This window comes from Heterodontus francisci, chromosome 8 (assembly GCF_036365525.1).
Source record: "Heterodontus francisci isolate sHetFra1 chromosome 8, sHetFra1.hap1, whole genome shotgun sequence".
NCBI classification, from domain to species: domain Eukaryota; kingdom Metazoa; phylum Chordata; class Chondrichthyes; order Heterodontiformes; family Heterodontidae; genus Heterodontus; species Heterodontus francisci.
The window spans coordinates 52,348,121-52,373,348 of NC_090378.1; the positions used below are offsets into that span (position 1 = coordinate 52,348,121).

The following is a 25,228-nucleotide window of genomic DNA, read 5'->3' on the forward strand; positions in this document are numbered from 1 at the left end:
CTTTTCTCAGAAAACACCTGCTTCATGTGTACTTTGTGTGACTAAAATCAAAGTGAATCTGAATAGTATTTTAATAAATGCATATTAAAATTATTTGCTCTCTTAGGATTGTCTGTATCAAAATAATGTGAAGTGTGTATACAAGAAACAGGGTGGTGAGGAAAAGAGACAAAACTAAGCGTTACACCAATGTGAAAGAGGTTTTAATTTAAAATGTTGCATGTTTTTCATAAAGTGTTCGAATATTTTCAATGTGGTGCTGTTGGTTTTCGATCATTCTTATATTTCACCTGTTTAAGAAACCAAATTTGTAATACATAAAGGCATATCTTGTTTTTGAATACATTGAAATAGCTGAGATTAATGATGAATAAGATGCAAAATGTTGTCCATTTTCTTCATTGGCAGTTTTATTTTCAAGGTAAGCTATGCCCATTCTTCAGTGTACTAGGACTTTCACTGCTGAGAGTGATTTCTAGGCAATCTACTCCCAGACTTTCACTGTTTTGGTTGATCCCCTAAGAGGCATATCTGACACCTAGGCTGGACTACCGCTATACAATTTTCTTTCTCAGCTCAGTGAAGCTCGGGATGGGAAATGGTTGGGTGTTCCAGTGTCAACCCCACAGCATCTACTCCCTTTTTTTTATTACACAAGTACCTTCGTATTTCGCAGACAACTTCTTCAAAGTTATACGAAATATTTTATTTTGTTTTTTTTCATGACTAACAGTTTTGATGTCGAGATTTCAGGGTTTTGAATTCCTTTTGGGGAGGGAGAGTACTGTATTTCAGTGCAGCATTCAGGGAATGCTGCAATGTTAAAAGTACCATTTTTGGATGAAATATTAAACTAAGGTAAAAACAAGAAATGCTGGAAATACTCAGCAGGTCTGGCAGTATCTGTGGAGAGAGAAGTAGAGTTAACGTTTCGGGTCAGTGACCCTTCTTCGAAACTGGCAAATATTAAAAATGTCAAAGGTTATAAGCAAGTAAAGTGGGGGATGAGGCAAGAGATAACAAAGGAGAAGGTGTAGATTGGACAAGGCCACAGAATAGCTGACCAGAAGGTCATGGAGCAAAGGCAAACAATATGTTAATAGTGTGTTGAAAGACAAAGCATTAGTACAGATAAAAAAAAAAAACCCTTAGCAAATGTAATCACCTCTAAGTCTGCCAAATGATGCTTCACCTCCCGAAGGACGTGGATGAGCTTTCCGGACGTCGATGGTGGGCACTGAGGAAATGGCTTATTACCTGCACCAGATTCCACCCCCCCTTCCACCCCCCCCACCCCCGTCCCCTTCCCTGCTCCACCCTCTCAGCTCACCCCCTCACAACCCCGTCCCAGCCCGCCCCCCCCTCGCACCATCTTCACCCCGCACCCCCTTCCCCTGCACCCCCCCCCCACCCCCTCCCTCTACCCCTCCCCCTTGCATCCCCTCCTCCCACCGGCACCATCCTACACCTGTGTAGGGGCCCCAACAACCCCACTGCCTTGTGGGCGTCTCGGGAGAGACCAAGGCTAAGGGAGTAAACCCTAACAGAAAATCCGGAGCGGAACCCCGTAGGCGGTCATGTGTCACCTTTGGCATGTTTCCGGCAGTTCCTGCAGCCATACTGGTGCCAAACGTCGTGTCCTGCACTCCTTTGGACCCCACCAGAAAGGCCGAGAGGGGGGTTTTGACGACTGGGCAACTCTCAACCTCCATAAATTTGCCCAGGCATGCGCCATGGAGAGGTCACTCCATAGTTGCCTCACAGCGACTAAAACAACACGGAAGGCAGCAGTTACGGGTTATAAGTCCAGATAAATTGGCGTAGAAACTGGGCGCCACGGGTTGCCTTTGTCGGTGGGAGAGGTCATTGCACCTCACTGGACAGCTACCGCCCGCCTCAAACCGGGCAGCCCCCGGTCAATAAGGTTCGGTCCCGCCACAGTCTGCCTGCTTCAATGGGTGCTTGGAGCTCAGGGTCATTGCCCGAAAGGTGGACTGATACACCGCACCAAACAACATGAAAAAAGGAAAGAAGGTACCAGCCCTTCGCTTTGCAAGCTGGAACGTCAGAACTATGTGTCCTGGCCTGTCGGAAGACCTTACACAAATCAACGATTCTCGGAAGACCGCCATCATTAACAACGAGCTCAGTAGATTCAGTGTGGACATTGCAGCACTTCAGGAGACTCGCCTCCCCGCGAGTGGCTCTCTAGCAGAGCAAGACTACACCTTCTTCTGGCAGGGCAGGGATCCTGAAGAACCAAGACAGCATGGAGTGGGCTTCGCCATCAGAAACTCCTTGCTCAGCATGATAGAGCCTCCCTCAAATGGCTCGGAACGCATACTGTCCATCCGACTGCTCACCACCTCTGGTCCAGTACACCTACTCAGCATCTATGCTCCAACACTCTGCTCCGCACCTGAAGCTAAAGACCAGTTCTATGAACAACTCCATAACATCATTAGCAGCATCCCCAACACCGAACACCTATTCCTGCTGGGGGACTTTAATGCCAGGGTTGGGGCCGACCATGACTCATGGCCCTCCTGCCTTGGGCGCTATGGCGTTGGAAGGATGAATGAGAACGGGCAGAGACTGCTTGAGTTGTGTACCTATCATAACCTCTGCATCACCAACTCGTTCTTTCACACTAAACCCTGTCACCAGGTTTCATGGAGGCACCCAAGATCACGTCGTTGGCACCAGCTAGACCTCATTGTCACAAGGCGAGCCGCCTTAAACAGTGTTCAAATCACACGCAGCTTCCACAGTGCGGACTGCGACACCGACCACTCCCTGGTGTGCAGCAAGGTTAGACTCAGACCAAAGAAGTTGCATCATTCCAAGCAGAAGGGCCACCCGCGCATCAACACGAGCAGAATTTCTCACCCACAGCTGTTACAAAAATTTCTAAATTCACTTGTAACAGCCCTTCAAAACACTCCCACAGGGGATGCTGAGACCAAGTGGGCCCACATCAGAGACGCCATCTATGAGTCAGCTTTGACCACCTACGGCAAAAGTGCGAAGAGAAATGCAGACTGGTTTCAATCTCATAATGAAGAGCTGGAACCTGTCATAGCCGCTAAGCGCATTGCACTTTTGAACTACAAGAAAGCCCCCAGCGATTTAACATCCGCAGCACTTAAAGCAGCCAGAAGTACTGCACAAAGAACAGCTAGGCGTTGCGCAAACGACTACTGGCAACACCTATGCAGTCATATTCAGCTGGCCTCAGACACCGGAAACATCAGAGGAATGTATGATGGCATGAAGAGAGCTCTTGGGCCAACCATCAAGAAGATCACCCCCCTCAAATCTAAATCGGGGGACATAATCACTGACCAACGCAAACAGATGGACCGCTGGGTTGAGCACTACTTAGAACTGTACTCCAGGGAGAATGTTGTCACTGAGACTGCCCTCAATGCAGCCCAGCCTCTACCAGTCATGGATGAGCTGGACATACAGCCAACCAAATCGGAACTCAGTGATGCCATTGATTCCCTAGCCAGCGGAAAAGCCCCTGGGAAGGACAGCATTACCCCTGAAATAATCAAGAGTGCCAAGCCTGCTATACTCTCAGCACTACATGAACTGCTATGCCTGTGCTGAGACGAGGGAGCAGTACCCCAGGACATGCGCGATGCCAACATCATCACCCTCTATAAAAACAAAGGTGACCGCGGTGACTGCAACAACTACCGTGGAATCTCCCTGCTCAGCATAGTGGGGAAAGTCTTTGCTCGAGTCGCTCTGAACAGGCTCCAGAAGCTGGCCGAGCGCGTCTACCCTGAGGCACAGTGTGGCTTTCGTGCAGAGAGATCGACTATTGACATGCTGTTCTCCCTTCGTCAGATACAGGAGAAATGCCGTGAACAACAGATGCCCCTCTACATTGCTTTCATTGATCTCACCAAAGCCTTTGACCTCGTCAGCAGACGTGGTCTCTTCAGACTACTAGAAAAGATCGGATGTCCACCAAAGCTACTAAGTATCATCACCTCATTCCATGACAATATGAAAGGCACAATTCAACATGGTGGCTCCTCATCAGAGCCCTTTCCTATCCTGAGTGGTGTGAAACAGGGCTGTGTTCTCGCACCCACACTTTTTGGGATTTTCTTCTCCCTGCTGCTTTCACATGCGTTCAAATCCTCTGAAGAAGGAATTTTCCTCCACACAAGATCAGGGGGCAGGTTGTTCAACCTTGCCCGTCTAAGAGCGAAGTCCAAAGTACGGAAAGTCCTCATCAGAGAACTCCTCTTTGCTGACGATGCTGCTTTAACATCTCACACTGAAGAATGCCTGCAGAGTCTCATCGACAGGTTTGCGTCTGCCTGCAATGAATTTGGCCTAACCATCAGCCTCAAGAAAACTAACATCATGGGGCAGGATGTCAGAAATGCTCCATCCATCAATATTGGCGACCACGCTCTGGAAGTGGTTCAAGAGTTCACCTACCTAGGCTCAACTATCACCAGTAACCTGTCTCTAGATGCAGAAATCAACAAGCGCATGGGTAAGGCTTCCACTGCTATGTCCAGACTGGCCAAGAGAGTGTGGGAAAATGGCGCACTGACACGGAACACAAAAGTCCGAGTGTATCAGGCCTGTGTCCTCAGTACCTTGCTCTACGGCAGCGAGGCCTGGACAACGTATGCCAGCCAAGAGCGACGTCTCAATTCATTCCATCTTCGCTACCTTCGGAGAATACTTGGCATCAGGTGGCAGGACTATATCTCCAACACAGAAGTCCTTGAAGCGGCCAACACCCCCAGCTTATACACACTACTGAGTCAGCGGCGCTTGAGATGGCTTGGCCATGTGAGCCGCATGGAAGATGGCAGGATCCCCAAAGACACATTGTACAGCGAGCTCGCCACTGGTATCAGACCCACCGGCCGTCCATGTCTCCGTTATAAAGACGTCTGCAAACGCGACATGAAATCGTGTGACATTGATCACAAGTCGTGGGAGTCAGTTGCCAGCATTCGCCAGAGCTGGCGGGCAGCCATAAAGACAGGGCTAAATTGTGGCGAGTCGAAGAGACTTAGTAGTTGGCAGGAAAAAAGACAGAGGCGCAAGGGGAGAGCCAACTGTGCAACAGCCCCAACAAACAAATTTCTCTGCAGCACCTGTGGAAGAGCCTGTCACTCCAGAATTGGCCTTTATAGCCACTCCAGGCGCTGCTTCACAAACCACTGACCACCTCCAGGCGCGTATCCATTGTCTCTCGAGATAAGGAGGCCCAAAAGAAGAAAAGTACAGATAGGGTGTTAACGGACTGAAGATTGAACAGCAGCAAGTACAAACATGAAAAAAAACAGTGGGTAAACAAACTGAGATGAAATTAAATAAACATCCAAAAAAAGTAAAAAAAAAAGAAAAATATAACTAAAAATAAAAGTATAATGGGGAGCCCGTCATGCTCTGAAATTATTGAACTCAATGTTCAGTCTGGCAGGCTGTAATGTGCCTAATCGGAAAATGAGATGCTGTTCCTCGAGCTTGCGTTGATTTTCACTGGAACACTGCAGCAAGCCCAGGAGAGAGATGAGAGCATGGGGGAGTATTGAAATGGCAAGCAACCGGAAGCTCAGGGTCCTGCTTGCAGACTGAGCGGAGGTGTTCCGCAAAGCGGTCACCCAGTCTGCGTTTGGTCTCCCCAATGTAGAGGAGACCACATTGTGAGCAGCGAATATAGTATACTACATTGAAAGAAGTACAAGTAAATCGCTGCTTCACCTGAAAGGAGTATTTGGGGCCTGGGATAGTGAGGAGAGAGGAGGTAAATGGGCAGGTATTCACCTCCTGCGATTGCAGGGGAAGGTGCCATGGGACGGGGATGAGGTGGTGGGGGTAATGGAGGAGTGGACCAGGGTGTCGCGGAGGGAATGATCCCTTCGGAATGCTGATGGGAAGGTAGGGGAAGATGCATTTGGTAGTGGCATCACGCTGGAGGTGGCGGAAATGGCGGAGGATGATCCTTTGGATATGGAGGCTGATGGGGTGGAAAGTGAGGACAACGGGAACCCTGTCACAGTTCTGGGAGGGAGGGGAAGGGGTGGGGTAGAGGTGCGGGAAATGGGCCGGACACGGTTGAGGGCCCTGTCAACAACAGTGGGTGGGGGGAGTCCTCGGTTGAGGAAAAAGGAAGACATCAGAAGCGCTGTCGTGGAAGGTAGCATCATCAGAGCAGATGCGTCAGAGACGGAGAAACTGGGAGAATGGAATGGAGTCCTTACAGGAGGTAGGGTGTGAAGAAGTGTAGTCGAGGTAGCTGTGGGAGTCGGTGGGCTGATAATGGATATAAGTAGACAACCTATCCCCAGAGATGGAGACAGAGAAGTCAGGGAAGGGAAGTGTCAGAGATGGACCTTGTAAAGGTGAGAGAAGGGTGGAAATTGGAAGCAAAGTTGATAAAGTTTTCGAGTTCGGGGCGGGAGCAGGAAACGGCACCGATACAGTCATCAATGTACCGGAAAAAGAGTTGGGGAAGGGGGCCTGAGTAGGACTGGAACAAAGAATGCTCGACATATCCCACAAAAAGACAGGCATAATTAGGACCTATGCGGGTACCCTTGCAACACCTTTTACTTGAAGGAAGTGAGTGGAGTAGAAGGAGAAGTTGTTCAATGTGAGAACAAGTTCAGCCAGACAGAGGAGGGTGGTGGTGGATGGGGACTGGTTGGGCCTCTGTTCAAGGAAGAAGCGGAGAGCCCTCAAACTGTCCAAGGGTGGTGCTGTTGTTTGGCGTACTGACCTCTACCTTGCAGAGGCTCAACGCCAGTTCCGAAGAAGGGTCACTGACCCAAACATTAACTCTGCTTCTCTCTCCACAGATGCTGCCAGACCTGCTGAGTATTTCCAGCATTTCTTGTTTTTATTTCAGATTTCCAGCATCCGCAGTATTTTGCTTTTATATTAAACTAAGGTGCCCATCTTTCTCGAGTGGAAATGAAAGATCCCATGACATTATTCAAAGCAGAGTGGGAATTCTTCAGTTGCCCAAGACAACATTCCATAAACACATTCTGAAGACTACCAAAAACAGATCATGTGCTCATTGATTTATTTGTTGCTTGTGGGATCGGCCGGCCCCTGTGCAGTTTGACTGCTGCATTTATTTACATTAGGGTAGGCGGTGCCGTAGTGGTATTATCACTGGAGTGGTAACCCAGAGACCTAGGGTATTTCTCTGGGGACATGGATTCGAATCCCACCACAGCAGAAGGTGGAATTTGAATTTAATTAATAAATCTGGAATTAAAAGCTAATGTAATGATGGCCATGAAACCCTTGTCGATTGTTGTAAAAACCCATCTGGTTCACTAATGTCCTTCAGGGAAGGAAATCTGCTGTCCTTACCTGGTCTGACCTAGATGTGACTCCAGACCCACAGCAATGTGGTTAACTCTGACATGCTCTCTGAAATGGCCTAGCAAGCCACTCAGTTGTACCTAACCACTACGAAGTCAATAAAAAGGAATGAAACCGGACGGACCACCCAGCATCGATCTCGGCAGCGGAAACGACAATGGCAAACCCAGCCCTGTCGACCCTGCAAAATCCTCTTTAATAACATCTGGGGGCTTGTGCCAAAGTTGGGAGAGCTGTCCCACACTAGTCAAGCAACAGCCTGACATAGTCATACTCACGGAATCATACCTTACAGACAATGTCCCAGACACTGCCATCACCATCCCCGGGGATGTCCTGTCCCACTGGCAGGACAGACCCAGCAGAGGTGGTGGCACAGTGGTATACAGTAGGGAGGGAGTTGTCCTGGGAGTCCTCAACATAGTCTCCGGACCCCATGAAGTCTCATGGCATCAGGTCAAACATGGGCAAGGTAACCTCCTACTGATTACCACCTACCGCCTTCCGTCAGTTGATGATTCAGTACTCCTCCATGTTAAACACCACTTGGAGGAAGCACTGAGGGTGGCAAGGGCACAAAATGTACTCTGGGTGGGGGACTTCAATGTCCATCAGCAAGAGTGGCTCGGTAGCACCACTACTGACCGAGCTGGCCGAGTCCGAAAGGACATAGCTGCTGGACTGGGTCTGCGGCAGGTGGTGGGGGAACCAACACGAGGGAAAAACATACTTGATCTCGTCCTCGCCAATCTGCCTGCCGCAGATGCTTCTGTCCATGACTGTATAGGTAGGAGTGACCACCGTACAGTCCTTGTGGAGACTAAGTCCTGCTTTCACATTGAGGATACCGTCCATCGTGTGTTGTATGGCACTATCACCGTGCTAAATGGGATAGATTTCGAACAGATCTAGCAATGCAAACCTGGGCATCCATGAGGCGCTGTGGGCCATCAGCAGCAGAATTGTACTCAACCACAATCTGTTATCTCCTGGCCCAGCATATCCCCCACTCTACCATTACCATCAAGCCAGGAGACCAACCCTGGTTCAACGAAGAGTGCAGGAGGGCATGCCAGGAGCAGCACCAGGCATACCGCAAAATGAGGTGTCAACCTGATGAAGCTACAACACAGGACTATCTGCGTGCCTAACTGCGTAAACAGCATGCCATAGACAGAGCTAAGCGATCCCATAACCAACGGATCAGATCTAAGCTCTGCAGTCCTGCCACATCCAGCCGTGAATGGTGGTGGAGGACAATTCAACAACTAACTGGAGGAGGTGGCTCCACAAATATCCCCATCCTCAATGATGGGGGAGCCCAGCACATCAGTGCGAAAGATAAGGCTGAAGCATTTGCAGCAATCTTCAGCCAGAAGTGCCAAGTTGATGATCCATCTCGGCCTCCTCCTGAAGTCCCCAGCAGCACAGATGCGAGACTTCAGCCAATTCGATACACTCCGCGTGATATCAAGGAACGACTGAAGGCACTGGATATTGCAAAAGCTATGGGCCCTGACAATATTCCGGCAATGGTACTGAAGACCTGTGCTGCAGAACTTGCCGCGCCCCTAGCCAAGCTGTTCCAGTACAGCTACAACACTGGCATCTACCCTGCAATGTGGAAAATTGCCCAGGTATGTCCTGTACACAAAAAGCAGGACAAGTCCAACCTGGCCAATTACCGTCTCATCAGCCTACTCTCAATCATCCAGTAAAGTGATGGAAGGTGTCATCAACAGTGCCATCAAGCGGCACTTGCTTAGCAATAACCTGCTCAGTGACGCTCAGCTTGGGTTCCGCCAGGGCCACTCAGCTCCTGACCTCATTACAGCCTTGGTTCAAACATGGACCAAAGAGCTGAACTCTAGGTGAGGTGAGAGTGACTGCCCTTGACATCAAGGCAACCTTTGACCGAGTATGGCATCAAGGAGCCCTAGCAAAACTGAGGTCAATGGGAATAAGGGGGAAAACCCTCCGCTGGCTGGAGGCATACCTAGCGCAAAGGAAGATGGTTGTGGTTGTTGGAGGTCAATCATCTGAGCTCCAGGACATCAATGCAGGAGTTCCTCAGGGTAGTGTCCTAGGCCCAACCATCTTCAGCTGCTTCATCAATGACCTTCCTTCAATCATAAGGTCAGAAGTGGGGATATTCACTGATTGCACAACGTTCAGCACCATTCGTGACTCCTCAAATACTGAAGCAGTCTGTGTCGAAATGCAGCAAGACCTGGACAATATCCAGGCTTGGGCTGATAAGTGGCAAGTAACATTCGTGCCACACAAGTGCCGGGCAATGACCATTTCCAACAAGAGAGAATCTAACCATCTCCCCTTGACATTAAACGGCATTACCATTGCTGAATCCCCTACTATCAACATCCTAGGGGCTACCATTGACCAGAAACTGAACTGGAGTAGCCATATAAATACTGTGGCTACAAGAGCAGGTCAGAGGCTAGGAATCTTCCAGCGAGTAACTCACCTCCTGACTCCCCAAAGCCTGTCCACCATCTACAAGGCACAAGTCAGGAGTGCGATGGAATACTCTCCACTTGCCTGGATGGGTGCAGCTCCAACAACACTCAAGAAACTCGACACCATCCAGGACAAAGCAGCCCGCTTGATTGGCACCCTATCTACAAACATTCACTCCCTCCACCACCGACGCACTTTGGCAGCAGTGTGTACCATCTACAAGATGCACTGCAGCAATGCACCAAGGCTCCTTAGACAGCACCTTCCAAACCCTCTACCAACTAGAAGGACAAGGGCAGCAAATACATGGGAACACCACCACCTTCAAGTTCCCCTCCAGGTCACACAGCATCCTGAGTTGGAACTATATCGCCGTTCCTTCACTGTCGCTGGGTCAAAATCCTGGAACTCCCTTCCTAACAGCACTGTGGGTATACCTACCCCAAATGGACTGCAGCGGTTCAAGAAGGCAGCTCACCACCACCTTCTCGAGGGCAATTAGGGATGGGCAATAAATGCTGGCCTGGCCAGTGATGCCCATATCCCATGAATGAATTAAAAAAGAACATAACATGAATGACAGTTTCAAAAGTCATTGTTTGTAAAGTGCTATATAAATGCTAAATCATTCATTCCTAATTCACAGGAGTAAATACATAAATATGCTAAATCAGAAGCATAGAACTAAAATTCTAAATAAAAATAAATTTCCAAATTCCATAGTATAAAAAAAATTACATAGAAAGGACTTGGTTTAGTTGAAATTTTAGCAGTAATGCTTTTAATCAGCATTATATTTCTGTTCATTAATGAGACTGGTATTAATAAAATAATTTGGAGAACAAATGCTTTAAAATTGAGAGAAGCAGTGGTGGTACATTGGAGCATTTAGACAAAATGGCATAGAATAACATGAAGCAGATTCAAGTTCCCCCCCCCCCCCCCCCACTATTTGAGTTTGTGATTTCAGCTGCGCAACTGTGAAAAGCCAGGTGTTTTCTCTGTTCTGTGTGGAAATGCTGATTCCAGAACTTCCATCTTTCTGATTTTTGCAATTTCTGATAGCTGGCAAGGAGTAGCTTTCTTGGTGAACCATTCCACCTTTTTAGATTTTAGGATGTCTTTGATATGGAAATGAAAAGCATGGGAAGAAATAATGTGTACTTTTCATAAGAGACCAATAAAAATCAAACACCCATCAGTTGGAAGACACCTCCAATCAGGATTACATTTACTATGTAAAATGCCAAAGGAGTTATATAACCCCTCATCCTTTATCTCATTTGTTAATCAGTACTGTTATTTTTAATAAAATCAACCAATCAATACACAGCTACCCTGTGTATTGGTAGCTGAGTTCCCCGGGCAGTGTAGCAAAACATGATTGGAAATGTTTATTGTGATCGGTTATAATCTGAAATGGAACAATATTTAACATATTTTTATCAACGTCTTTTGATGACAAAGGAATGATTTATTCAGCATAATTTTACAATGTAGCTGATGTAAAGTGTGAAATTCTTGAATGGTTTTGCAAATCCGTTTTAACTTGAGTGTTTAACTCGCTGTACTGCGTTTTTTCCATGTGATATATCATGTGAATAATTGCTCTTAAAAGTAAAGAGGAAATTAACTAACTAGTTACATCCCTTCTGGTCACTCACAGCACACCCTTATGCCTTATGAACAGACTATAACTGAATTTGTTAAGACTTGCCCATCTGGTAGTCAAAGTACTCTTGGGGCTTCATATAGTCAGGCTGAGAGCAAGCTTGAACATGTTCTTCCCTGATTCTGTTTTTATCTCCTCTCTTTCAGTGTCCTACAGGAGTCATTAAATCAAAACTTCATGCTGATCATTACACATAGAGAAGCCCAACGGGATTATAGCCTGAACTTTCCGGGCACCAGAACTGTGCAAGAGGTGAGTTACAGTGGAGTTGGGAGGTGCAGATAGCTCATTATCACTAATCGAAGCTCTGCTAAAGAGGTTCTAATCTTTTGCTAATTACCACTCCAACTTCTGATTTCTTGTTTGCTTATTTTAAAGCTGCAGTAAGAACTTTAAAGGGGCTGTATTATTTTGCTAGAAGAACAGGAAGTTATCCAATTATTGTGACTGCTTATAACTGCTTTTAGTGGTGTGGTAGAACGAGTCCCAGATGGGTGGGTCTTGCACAGTCGCCAGCCTCAAAGTAAACTTGTTAGATTCACCAAGGATGGCGGTCCAGAAGTATAAACAGCTAATAACGCCTAAGCTGGTACCACTAACAGTGCTTTTGTTGTGCATCATCCAAGGTGAGGCTTGACTGAGTCTACAATTCTGTGTTTTGTTTTTAATAGAGTTTTTGAAGAGTCTCTCTGTATTGGGTTTGATCCATTCTTATTGCTCATAGTCTCTAGAAGCTTTCGTACATGAGCATTAGTACTAAAATGCTGCAAAGATAAGTTGTGACAGCCATGATCGTTTCAGTAATTCTTCTGCCCATTTTGAGTACTGCAGAAAGACAGCCCATTTAAAATTGAATTAGCACAAATATTACACTCAGCTACAGATTCTTTTGCTTGGGTTGATAACTGTTGGCTCCAGTAAGGTCTACCATTCCTTTATCTTTCTGAAATATAAATTGCTTTTTATCACTTATTGCAAAAAGACTGCTGATTCAATTACTATTTAATAACAGTGGTGATTTAAATGGAGATGGCGAACGCATTTTGTTATATCAATAACTGGCCTCACATGGACTCTTGGACAACTTGAATTTTAATTTATTTTACGCAATTCTTTTAAAAGGTTGGTCACTGTAGTAAAATTTGAAGGTGGGTTCCTGAATTTGGGGGTTTTCATGCTGCTTCATTAACCTTTGCATAGAAACTTTAATCTGGTAGATGTATTGCTTCATTTGTCTTTTGACTAAAGGAGAAATCTCTCTTCTGACAATTTCACAGACCTGTTTTCTTGACTCAGTTTCTCCTCTTTGAAGGCATTGGCCTCTTGCTGCACGGTTTGATCTCTTGCTGCACTATGGTTCTAAGGATACTGGGCATGTACCGGCACCTCACTCAGCAGATATTATTCATCGGTGAGCCTTGACAGTGACTGTCAGTAAACTTGCAGCCAAGCCGGATCTTGTTCTCACCCAGTGTCCACATGTGTGCACTTCTAGCAAGGTACCCCAGATAGCTGATGTTCATACACCCAGAATGGTTAAAGGAGATTGGGCCCATATGTACCCATATGCCCTTCAGCTGATTCCATGTACCAACCATCCCTTTGCTCCATCTTCTGGGAGAGGCAAGTTTTAAAAAAACAGGGACGTGTAACCCAGGAGTCCTCAGTTTAAAAATTACATTCTTCACCCACATAGATGATCAAACAAGCCCCAGATGCATGCATTATTTTTCAGAACTTTACTCTTGTCTTCTATATGCTGTGATCACCTTGTTTTGCAGAAACTGATCTAGTGAGAGGTTAAGTTTAAGATCCTCACCGAAAGAATGAAGACAGAAGTTAGGGGAATGCTTTTTCATGCAGAGGATTGTTGGGATATTGAATGCCCGGTGGTGGAAGTAGGCGCTGCTCCACACACCACTGACCACCTCCAGGCGCTTACTCATTGTCTCTCGAGACAAGGAGGCCAAAGAAGAAGGAAGTAGAATCCATAATAGCTTTTGGAAGGAAATGGATAAATATTTGAAAAACAAAGAAAAAAAAGAGTATGGGGAAAAGGACATGGGAATGAAAGTAAGTGAATAGCTGTTTGAGAGTTGGTACGGATGCTGATTTACTTCTCTCGCCACTGTAAATTTCAGTCATTCTATAAGTTGTAATGGTCTGTATTTTTAATTAATGCAAGTGCTTGCCTTAGCAACATTGCAGAATTGTAAGCTTGTTTTTCACTCCTATATAGAATGAACTTAAGAGTTTAAATTTCCTTTTTGGGGGCTGTTTTCTACCAAGCAGGTAATTTCCAAACCACAATCCACAAATTTGATACTTCAGCCATTCAACCAGTTTCATATAATCTAGCAAGGCAACGGGTTAACAAGGTCACATTCTGTAAACATTTTTCATCATTAGGTATCCACCACGCGCAGATTTTGAACCTAGCTTAACTAGTAACTGGAAAACTGTTTGCTTAGCACGCGCATAAAATGTCATGAAATATTTAGTGAATGCTGCCACACATTGTGTCCTATTCTTGCATTCAGTAAAAGCGTAGGACTCTGGAAGATTCTGTTGAAGTATGGATGTCCTCCAAAATTCGTCACCATCCTTCGTCTGCTTCGTGATATGCAAGCAATGATCCTTAGCAACGGATCAGTTAATACAGGAGTTAAACAAGGTTGTGTCACTGCTCCAACTCTTTTTTTTTTTGATCTTTCTAGCAGCCATGCTCTGTCTGACTAGAGACAAACTCCCTGCTGGAGTGCAGCTTATTTATCGAATGGTCGGTAAACTGTTTAATCTCTGACAACTCCAATCAAAAACTAAGATCACCCTGACTTCAGTCATTGAGCTCCAATATGCTGATGATACTGCAGTATGTGCTGTGTCGGAAACAGATCTTCAAAGAATTGTTGACTTATTTACTGAAGCATATGAGAAGATGGGACTTGCACAACATTCAGAAGACCCAAGTCCTCCATCAGCAAGCTCCAAATGCACAAGCCCCACCAGCTCCATTGATTAGGATTCGTGATGGTGCCTGGAAAATGTGGAACACTTCCAGTATGTTGGAAGTTACCCTTTACAGAAGGCTGACAATCACAAAGAAATCCAGCATCGCCTGAAATCTGCTGGTGCAGCCTTTGGCCACGTGAGGAAGCGAGTGTTTGAAGATCATATGAATATATGAATTAGAAGCAGCAGTAGGCTATTCGTCCCCTTCGAGCCTGCTCCGCCCGTTTAATATCATAGCTGATCTGATTGTGGCCACAACTCCACTTTCCACCTACCCCTGATACCCTTTGAATCACTTGTTAGTCAAGAATTTATCTACCTCTGCCTTAAAAATATTCAATGACTCTGCCTCCATCGCTCTCTGGGGCAGAGAGTTCCAAAGACACTCAACCCCCAGAGAAAAAAATTCTCCTCATCTCTGTCTTAAATGGGTGACCCCTTATTTTTTAAACGGTGTCCCCTAGTTCTACTCTTTTCCACAGGGGAAACATCCTTTCAGCATCTACCCTGTCAAGTCCGCTCAGGATCTTGTATGTTTCAATAAGAAAGCTTCTCATTCTCCTAAACTCCAATGGATATAGACCCAACCTGTCCAACCTTTCTTCATAAGTTACCCCCTGCCCACCCCCCCAATCCCAGGTATCAGTCGAGTGAACCTTCTCTGAACTGCCTCTAACACATTTATATCCTTTCTTAAATAAGGAGACCAAAACTCTGCTCAGTACTCCAGATGTTCCTCACCAATACCTATACAACTGTAGCAAAATATCCCTACTTTTATATTTCATTCCCCTTGCAATTAACAGCACATTCTATTTGCCTTCCAAATTGCTTGCTGTATCTGTATACCAACCTTTTGTGATTCATATACCAGGACACCCAGATCCCTCTGTACCTCCGAGTTCTGCAATCTCTCTCTATTTAAATAATATGCTGCTTTACTATTCCTGCCAGAGTGGATAAGTTCACATTTTCCCACATTATACTCCATTTGCCAAATTTTTGCCCACTCACTTAACTTATCTATATCCCTTGCAGATTCCTTATGTCCACCTCACAACTTATTTTTCTACCAATCTTTGTGTCATCAGCAAATTTAGCTACCATATATTTGGTCCCTTCATCTGAGTCACTGATATAAATTGTAAATAGTTCAGGTTGTAACGGACCTGTAATTATTTTTCTCCTGGAATTAAAAACTGTGTGCGCCTTTAAGGCACACTGTTTAAAAACAGTGCACTTTTAAGGGAGAGAAAGTTCTGGAATTTCTGAGGCACAGTATGCCAGCAGCTGCATTTTTGTTACCTAGGCGACAGCAGCAGAGGTGTCACATGGTATGATTTGATTTGACTGTGTAAAACTGGCAAAAACCAGTATGAACTAGTTAGTTTTGAGAGACTCTCCATCGAGGCGTGCTACTGAAGAGAAGAAAGCTGTCTATTTTCTCTCAGCAAAAAGTTCTACAGGGCCAAGTTAATTGCCTAAACAAGAAAAGCTGCCTTTTTCCAAGAAACCGTTTGTATTGCTGAAGGAACTGTTGATGTCTGCTGCAGCCGAAGATTAAGAATCGACTACTGCATCAAATCCACGTGAAGACTTCGAGTGGCCTATGACTATTTCCTCATTAGAATACCTCATCCACCAGGAACGCAATTCACAAAGACTTACTTATTTTATTTATTCTTGAGACAGCTAATTTTTAAAAACACCCCTTTTAAAACTGATTAACTACTGTTATTTTTGAGTGTGTATGTGTGAATGGGTGCGTTAGGTTAAAATACGTTAAAAGCTCTTTAGACATAGGTTTATCTCAAGTGTTTAAGCTTTAGTTTTTAATAGTTAATTTGTTGTTTAAAGATACCTGGTTTGATCTGTTTTATTCCGGGGGTTACTAGAGTGTTTAATTTTGGCTGTTTTCCGGTTGGGTAGAAAACTTTTAAATAATATGCTGCAACCTGTGGAGTGACAGGACTGAATTGACAGTGCATTGCTCCCGCCACGGTCGTAACATATTAATTGGGTGGCTCATCTGGAATCAGAATCAAATTAATTGGGGAGGCTTGCGTTTGGAATTGTATTAATTGCTCATCTCTGGGATAACAAAAATTGGGATCTTGCGTCTGGCATCATATTAATTGGAAATTCCAAATCTAACGCCAATTACGAAAAAATAAAAGGGACCACATTTCTTGTGTAATAAAGTACAGTCTATACCATCGGAATGACATTAACAGTTGCAGCAGAGTTTCTGGGAAAGAAGAATGTTTCCCTCAGTGACTTGATAACTTTAACGAAGAAACTAAAAGAATTGGTGGCAAAATTGGGGTTAGAATTGAAATCAGGTGCCAAAAAAGCAGTGATAGTTGACCTAATAGCCCAACAACTGGATTTGGATGATGACTAGGAACAAGAACGTCGTAAGTCAGAGTGATGCAGTGGCATTCGTCAAAATTTAGTTAGAAATGAAAAAATTTGAGCATGAACAAGAAATGAGAAAACCTGAATTGGAAAAAGAGGAAAGGGAAAAAGAAAAGGCAATAGCAATAAGAAAACTTGAACTTCAGAGAGAAAGTGAAAGAGAAGTGAGGGAATTTAGGCTAAAAGAGATGGAGCTAAGACAGGGGTGGTCTTGACTCCAGGGAAAATTTGTGTCGGGAAGAATCTAAATTCAGCCCAGGGCTCAGCAAAAAGCTATTTAAATTTGTACAAGCTCTTCCTAATTTTGATGAAAGGGATGTAGAGGCATTTTTCATATCTTTTGAAAAAAATAGCCAAACAGATGAAATGGCCGAAGGAAAGCTGAACACTGCTTATGCAAAACAGGTTGGTAGGTAGAGCTCATGAAGTTTATGCCATGCTTCCTGAAGAGGCTTCTGCTGATTGAGATGGCAAAAAAGGGTATTCTCACTGTGTATGAGTTAGCCCTTGAAGCTTACCGTCTGAAGTTTCGGAATGTACGGAGATTGGCTGGGCAGACATATGTAAAATTTGAGAGGGTGAAGCAAATTAATTTTGACCATTGGATACGGACATTAAAGATGGAAACTACATATGAAAATCTTAGAGAGTTGATTCTCCTGGAGGAATTTAAAAATTCCATTCCTTCAGCAATGAGAACTCGTGTAGATAACCTGAAAGTTTTGAAAGCTAGGCAAGCAGCGGAAATTGCTGATGATTTTGAGGTTGTGAATAAGCCAAAACCTTTTGTTAGTCACCCCCATAAACTCGAGAACGATAGAAAGTGGGAGAGTAAAAGGAAGACCAGTAGCCGGGGACAAGAAGGAACAGCTGGGAACGCCCCAGGATCATCACCTCAGGCCAGAAAGGAAAGTGCTGAGGGTAGAAGTGAGGTTTGCAAGCCGAAGTATTTATCATTGCTACCAAACAGGTCACCTTCATTCAGAATGCTGGAAATAGCGAGGTAAACCATAGGACTTGTTGGAATACGCAAAGCTAATGTAGAGGAAAAGACTCTGAGAGTATAGCAGACCAGTCTATAGCTTTAATGGCAGCTGTAAAACCAGATACAAAAAATAAAGTGAGTGTAGAGGTTAAGAATAAGATACCCAAAAATTATAATGCATTCTTGTTAAAGGGGAAAGTAACTCCATATCCTGCAAGTGAGGCAGGAAAACCTATCATTATACTTAAGGATACAGGAGCAACCCAAACTCTCTTGCTGGGAAATGATATAACGTTTCCACCAGGGAGCGACTTGAACACTGAAGTTTTAGTTATTGGAATTAGGGAGTATATACCCATACCTTTATAAAAAGTATGCCTAGTGAGTGACTTTATATCTGGGATGGTAACTGTAGGAGTTGTCCGCAGTTAGCCAGTAGAGGGAATTAATCTCATAGAAAATGATTTGGCCGGATCAAAAGTGTCAGTTTCTCCTATATTTAGAGGAACCAAGTGAAGTTCGGAAATGGAGCAATTACAGGAACAAGTTCCAGGAATATTTCCTGCGTGTGTGGTTACCTGAGCAATGGCTGAACAGAATCCATTGTCGGAGGTAAAAGTGGCACCACAAACGGATAGCCGAGTATCTGAAATTTTATTTGGGGATTTAGATAAACCAAATAAGATGTTTTACGTATCTTCTATAATTGCAGCACAGCAAGCTGATCTGGAGATATACCGAATGGCACAGACGGCTCTGACAGAAGCTGAGGTGAAAGGAGTTCCAGAAGGCTATTATATGCAAATGGGGTTTTGAGGAGAAATTGGAGACAGCCTCATAGACCTGCAATCGAAGACTGGGCAGTTATTGAACAGATAGTGGTACCACCTAAATATCGCCAGGGATTGTTAAGGTTAGCACATGACATTCCTTTTGCAGGACATAGAGGAATTCGGAAGACCAAATCACGTATAAACCAACATTATTACTGGCCAGGCCTTAGAAAGGACGTAAAGCAGTTTTGTAGGGCTTAGGAACACATTAAAGCATTCCAAGCCAAAATGAAAAATGGGCAGACATGAATGCAAACATCTGCAATTTTCAACCAGCGGATGAAGTATTGGTGGTGTTACCGTTACAGGGAGAGCCATTAAAGGCACGGTTCAGTGGCCCATATAGAGTGATCAAAAGAGTGGGTAAGGTCCATTACTTGATTGACGCCCCTGATCGCCGGAAGAAGAACCGGTTGTGTCACATCAATATGTCAAAGCAATATCATCGTGGGGAGAAGGATAAGCTAGTCCAGGTATGTCAGATAATTGGAACTGTTGAGAAGGAAAAGGATAGTGAGGATGAGGCAGAAGGAGGTCTAGAAAATTCTCAGATTGAACCTCCAACTATCAGATTAAGGAATACAGAATGGCTAAGAAAATTGGATAACATGCTTTTGCACTTGGAGGCAAAACAATGTGAAGACCTAACCAGGCTTTTCACAGCATTTCAGAGTTTGTAGGGATAAACTGGGATATACAACTTTAGCCACACATAGTGTGTATATAGGGGGAACCGTTCCTTTAAAACAACATCCTTACTGCTTGAGTCCAGACAAACAGGCCCAAGTAAAAGCAGAGATCCAGTACATGCTGGAAAACAATTTGATCAAACCTAGTCAGAATAGCTGGAGCTCATCAATAGTTCTCGTACCTAAACCTGACGGGTCAACCCGGTTTTGTATAGACTACGGAAAAATCAATGAGGTAACGAAGGCAGACTCCTACCCAATTCTGCGTTTAGAAAACTGTATCGACAGAGTGGGCAGTGCTAGGTTTCTTACCAAGATTGACTTGTTTAAGGGATACTGGCTAGTTCATTTGACTCCTCAAGCCAAAGAGATATCAGCTTTTGTATCACCTGACTGCCTTTATCAGTGCTGGGTAATGCCATTCGGGCTAAAAAGTGCCCCAGCCACTTTTCAAAGATTAATGAATCAGTGTTCTCAACTGTGCAGTGTATCTTGATGATGAACTAATATACAGTAACACTTGGCAAGAACACTTAAACCAGCTAAGAATTCTGCTTTAAAAGTTAGAAGCCGTGGACTTGGTGATAAATCTGGAAAAAAGTTAATTTGGAAAATTACGTCGGACACATAGTGGGGCAAGGACAGGTATTGCCAAAAACGGCAAAGGTACAAGCCTTGGTAGAGTTCCCTATCCCTAAATCTAAACGGGAAATAATGAGGTTTTTAGGGATGTGTGGTTTTTACAGGAAATTTGTACGGAATTTTAGTACTGTGGCTGCTTCATTAACCGATTTGCTACAAAAAAGGGTAGTATGGTCAGATGAATGCCAGGCAGCTTTTGAAAAGCTAAAGGCAATCTTAACTAATGAACCAGTGTTGGCTGCTCCAAATTTTGCAAACCCTTTTAAAATAGTGATCGATGCTAGTGTCTTGGGGGTTGGTGCAGTCCTATTGCAGAATGACAATTGGGCATAGAGAAGCCAGTAGGGTACTTTTCAAGAAAATTAAATTGCCATTAAAAGAAGTATTCCACTGGAAAAAGAAACATTTGGACTTTTGCTGGCTGTCAAACATTTCAAAGTATATGTCCACCAAGCCTATAAAGAAATATTAATATACACTGACCATAACCCATCAACATTTGTGGAAAAATGTAAAAAACAAAATGCTAGAATATTTAGATGGAGTTTGTTACAGCCTTATTTAAAATTTGTACATATTTCGGGGGAAAAACAATGTTATTGCCGATGCTTTGTCACAAATTTAACCATGTGACGTTATATGGATGGCGATCGTACAAAGAAAATTCTGTTAATTATCAATTGGATGAATGGTGTGTGAATGCAGAAAATGTTAGTTTTTACCAGTTTCTATTTCATTTTTGCATTGCAATGAAACGCATTTTGGGAATGGCGTTTCATTTCACCAAGGGCGGAGGTGTCACGTACTTGTAATTGTTTTTCTCCTCCGATTAAAAACAGTGTGTGCCTTTAAAAATAGTGCACCTTTAAGGGAGGGAAAGCTCTGGAATTTCTAAAGCACAGTGTGCCAGCAGCTGCATCTTTGTTACCTAGGTGACAGCAGGAGAGAGGTCACATGGTATGATGTTTTGATTTGACTCTAAAACTGGCAAAAACCAGTATGAACCAGTTAGTTTTGAGCAACTCTCCATTTAGGCGTACTACTGAAGAGAAGAAAGCTGTCTATTTTCCCTTAGCAAAAATTCTGCAAGGAGCTGTGGGCCAAGTTAATTCCCTAAACAAGATAAGCCTCCTTTTTCCAAGAAACTGTTTGTATTGTTGAAGGAACTGTTGATGCCTATTGCAGCCGAAGAGTTGCATGCCTATTAAGAATCGACTACTGCATCAAATCCACTTGAAGACTTCGAGTGGCCTTTGACTATTTCCGCATTAGAATACCTCATCCACCAGGACCGTAATCCATAAAGACTTACTTTATTCTTAAGAGACAGCTAATTTTTAAAAACACCCCTTTTAAAACCGGTTCACTACTGTTATTTTTGAGTGCATGCCTGTGAATGGGGGAGTTAGGTTAAAATAAGAAGTTAAAAGCTCTTTAGACATAAGTTTATCTCAAGTGCTTAAGATTTACTTTTTAATAAATAGTTAATTTGTTGTCTAAAGATATCTGGTTTGGTCTATTTTATTCCGGGGGTTGTTAGAGTATTTAATTTGGTTGTTTTCCGGTTGGGTGGAAAACTTTTAAATAATATGCTGCAACCTGTGGAGTGACAGGACTGAATTGACAGTGCGTTGCTCCCGCCATGGTCGTAACAGGTCCCAGCACTGATACCTACGGCACTTCACTTATCGCATCTTGCCAACCCGAAAATGACCCATTTATGCATTCTCTGTTTCCTGTTAGCTAACAAATCCTCAATCCATGCTAATATGTTACCTCCACGCCATGGGCTCTTATTTTGCTTCGTAACTTCTGATGTGGCATCTTGTCAAATGCCTTTTGGAAATCTAAGTATAGCACATCCACAGGTTCCCCTTTATCCACATTGTTTGTTACTTCCTCAAAGAACTTCAAAAAATTAATCAAACATGATTTCCCTGTCATGAAATCATATTGACTCTGCCTGATTTCATAGAGATTTTCTAAGTGCCTAGCTATAACATCCTTACTAGTAGATCCCAGCATTTTGTCTAAGACAGATGTTCAGCTAACTGGCCTGTAGTTTACTGCTGTCTGTCACCCTCCTTTCTTGAATAGAGGAGTCACATTTGCTATTTTTCAATCTAATGGTACTTTTCCAGAATCTAGGGAATTTGGGAAAATTAAAACCAATGCATCTACCATCTCAGCAGCCATTTTTTTTAAGACCCTAGGATGAAGTCCATCAGGACCTGGGGACTTGTCGGCTTTTAGTTTTAATAATTTTTTTCAGTACCCTTTCCTTGGTGATGGTAATTGTTTTTAAGTTCTCTCCCTTTCAACTCTTGATTCACAATTACTTCTGGGATGTGATTTGTATCTCCTACAATGAAGACAGATGCAAAATATCTGCTCAATTCATCTACTTATTTTCCATTATTTAATTCCCCAGACTCACTCCCTGGAGGACCAACGCTCACTTTACTCTTTTCATTTTTAAATACCTGTAGAAACTCTTACTATATGTTTTTATATTTCTAGCTGGCCTACTCTCATACTCTAATTTCTCCCTCCTTATTCACCTTTTTGTCATTTTTTGCTGTTTATTTTCTGCCCAATCTTTTGACCTGCCACTCATCTTTATGGAATTATCTGCTTTTTCTTTCAATTTGATACTATTTTTAACTTCCTTTGTTAGCCACAAATGGAGTGTCCTTCCCTTAGAGTCTTTCTTTCTCACTGGAATGTATCCTTTCTGAGTATTCTGAAATATCTCCTTAAATGTCTGCCACTGCATTTCTACTGACCTATTCCTTAATCTAATTTGCCAGTTTACTTCAACCAGTTCTGCCTTCATGTCCTCATAATTGCCATTATTTATGTTTAAAACACAAGTCTTATATTTGCCCTTCTCTCCCTCAAACTGAATGTGAAATTCGATCGTATGATCACGGCTACCTAGGGGCACCTTCACTGAGGCCATTAATTAATCCCATCTCATTGCACATTACTAGATTTAGTATAGCCAGCTCTATACTGGTTCTAGAACATGCTGCTCCAAGAAACTATCCCGAAAACACACTATGAACTCATCATTGCCAATCTGATTCGTCCAATCTCTATATGTAATTTAAAATCATCCATGATCATGACATCAAAACTGAAACCAAGCTCATGGTCTACTATGCAGTCGTGATCCTTACCTTACAGTACAGGGCTGAGACATGGACAACGCAGAGGAGGCATCACAAAGCACTGGAGTCATTTCATTAACGTTACCTGTGGAAGATCCTACATGTCAAGTGGGAGGACAGGCGCGCCAACGTCAGTGTCCTCTCACAAGCAGGCACCACAAGCATCGAGGCTATGATTATCCCCCTTCAGCTTGGTTGGGTTGGTCATATAGTCTGGATGTCTCATACCAGGCTCCCATAGCAGATTGTCTTTTCTCTGCTCAGGCAGTATTTTTATCCAATTCCCTTTTGAAGGCTACTGTTGAACCAATCCACCACCCTATCAGACAGTGCATTCCAAATCCTAATTGCTAATTGCATTAAAAATGTCTTCCCTCATGTTGTCTCTGGTTCTTTTGTCAATCACCTTAAACCTGTCCCCTCTGGATACTGACTTATTAACCATTGGAAACTTCCTATTTATTTATCTCAACCCTTCATTATTTTCAACGTTTCCTTCAAATCTGTTCTAAGGAGAACAACTTGAGCTTTGCCAGTCTATCCATGTAACTGTAAGCCCTCATCCCTGGAACCATTCTAGCAACATGTTTCTTTTGCCTGCAGAGGACAGGTCCCTGCATATAAATATATGTAGCTTCGATCAAGACTAAGTGAGCCATATTACTAGCCTGACTGATCTTGTTAGTGTAAATCTTAGCACGCTCGGGATTGTTCAGTAACTGCTGTCCAATTGCAGAATCACATCTAACGTTAAACATTGTGATCTGAGTTTTGTAAGTACAGGCTGGTTGAGTACAGTCAGTACTCTGCCTGTTGTGAACGGCCGAAGGGCTGTCCTGTTTGATTACGATCCGCCAGTCGTTGGAACGTATGGCCTATCTACCTGGCATCGCGCCGGCACTGGAATTCATATACCTCATTACTCATTTGTGTGGGAGGTAGAATGTCTTTTTGGCTTGACAGCAGCATTTTGTTAGCAGAAAATAGCATTTTTGTTGCTACTGAATAGTAGCAGTTTGAAATGGCTAGCTTCAACTGTTGCTCAAATTTTTGAGTGTCCTTCCCCTTCCAGGTAATTTGAGGTAGACTGGACACTTTTAAGGTCCAAAAGTGACAGCCTTAGGCCCATTTGTGACAACGAGCAATGATCTGACTGGGGTAGCCATTATCCCACAGGATAGCTTGTTGCGCCTTTTTCAGCGTCATGCTTACACGGTGAGCAAATGGCTTGAGCCCTATTCGTTGCCGATGAGGCCAATCTTATGGCATGTGGAGCTGTAGGAATTCCAGTATGTAAATTGACCAGTGAAGGATGGCTTACAGTGCACAGTAGTAGAAAACCCATTAGTGGATTTCTCAACCAGCACGTCGAGGAAAGGGAGCTCATTAGATTGCTCCATTTCAAGTGCGAATTTGAGCACGGAATGGAGCGTATTAAGGTGTATAAGGAAATTCTTGCATGCAGCTGCAGATTCAAATATAGCAAACTTATCTACGTATCGGAAGTATGCAAGAGCTAGGATCATTCAAGAGAAAATGCGTTTCTTGTGGAAACCAATGAAAATATTAGTGGGAGCTAGGCCTAGAGAGGATCCCATGGCAACACCATCTGTTTGGGCATACATGGTGTCATTAAAGCTGAACTCAACTGCACGAGTTGCTAAGTTCATAAGTTCAGTGAATACAAATTTGGAAAATGGCGGCACGTCTAGATTGCCATGATATATTGACAGGGTGCAAATGTCTAGGGTTTCCTTGAGCAGCACTGGTGAATAGGCTCGCATAGTCGAACAAGCACATAGACACGGCATTGACATCAATATGGTTGCATATGGTCTTTGCGAAGGTGAAGGAATCCTTCACTGTGTATGTGGGAAAACTCACTCACAACTAGTAGCAACTCATTCAACTGTTTGGCCAATTCATGTTTTGCAGAACCAGGC

At 43.8% G+C, this 25,228-nt stretch overlaps 1 protein-coding gene across 1 annotated transcript in view; it reads left to right on the plus strand.

Moving 5' to 3' along the window:
* faf1 (Fas (TNFRSF6) associated factor 1) overlaps window positions 1–25,228 on the plus strand; it is a 552,776-nt gene that overhangs the window by 133,782 nt on the left and 393,766 nt on the right. The window contains exon 7 of the mRNA XM_068037154.1: window positions 11,680–11,785. Within this exon, the coding sequence (XP_067893255.1) occupies window positions 11,680–11,785 (106 nt within the window). The remainder of the gene's footprint in view (window positions 1–11,679; window positions 11,786–25,228) is intronic.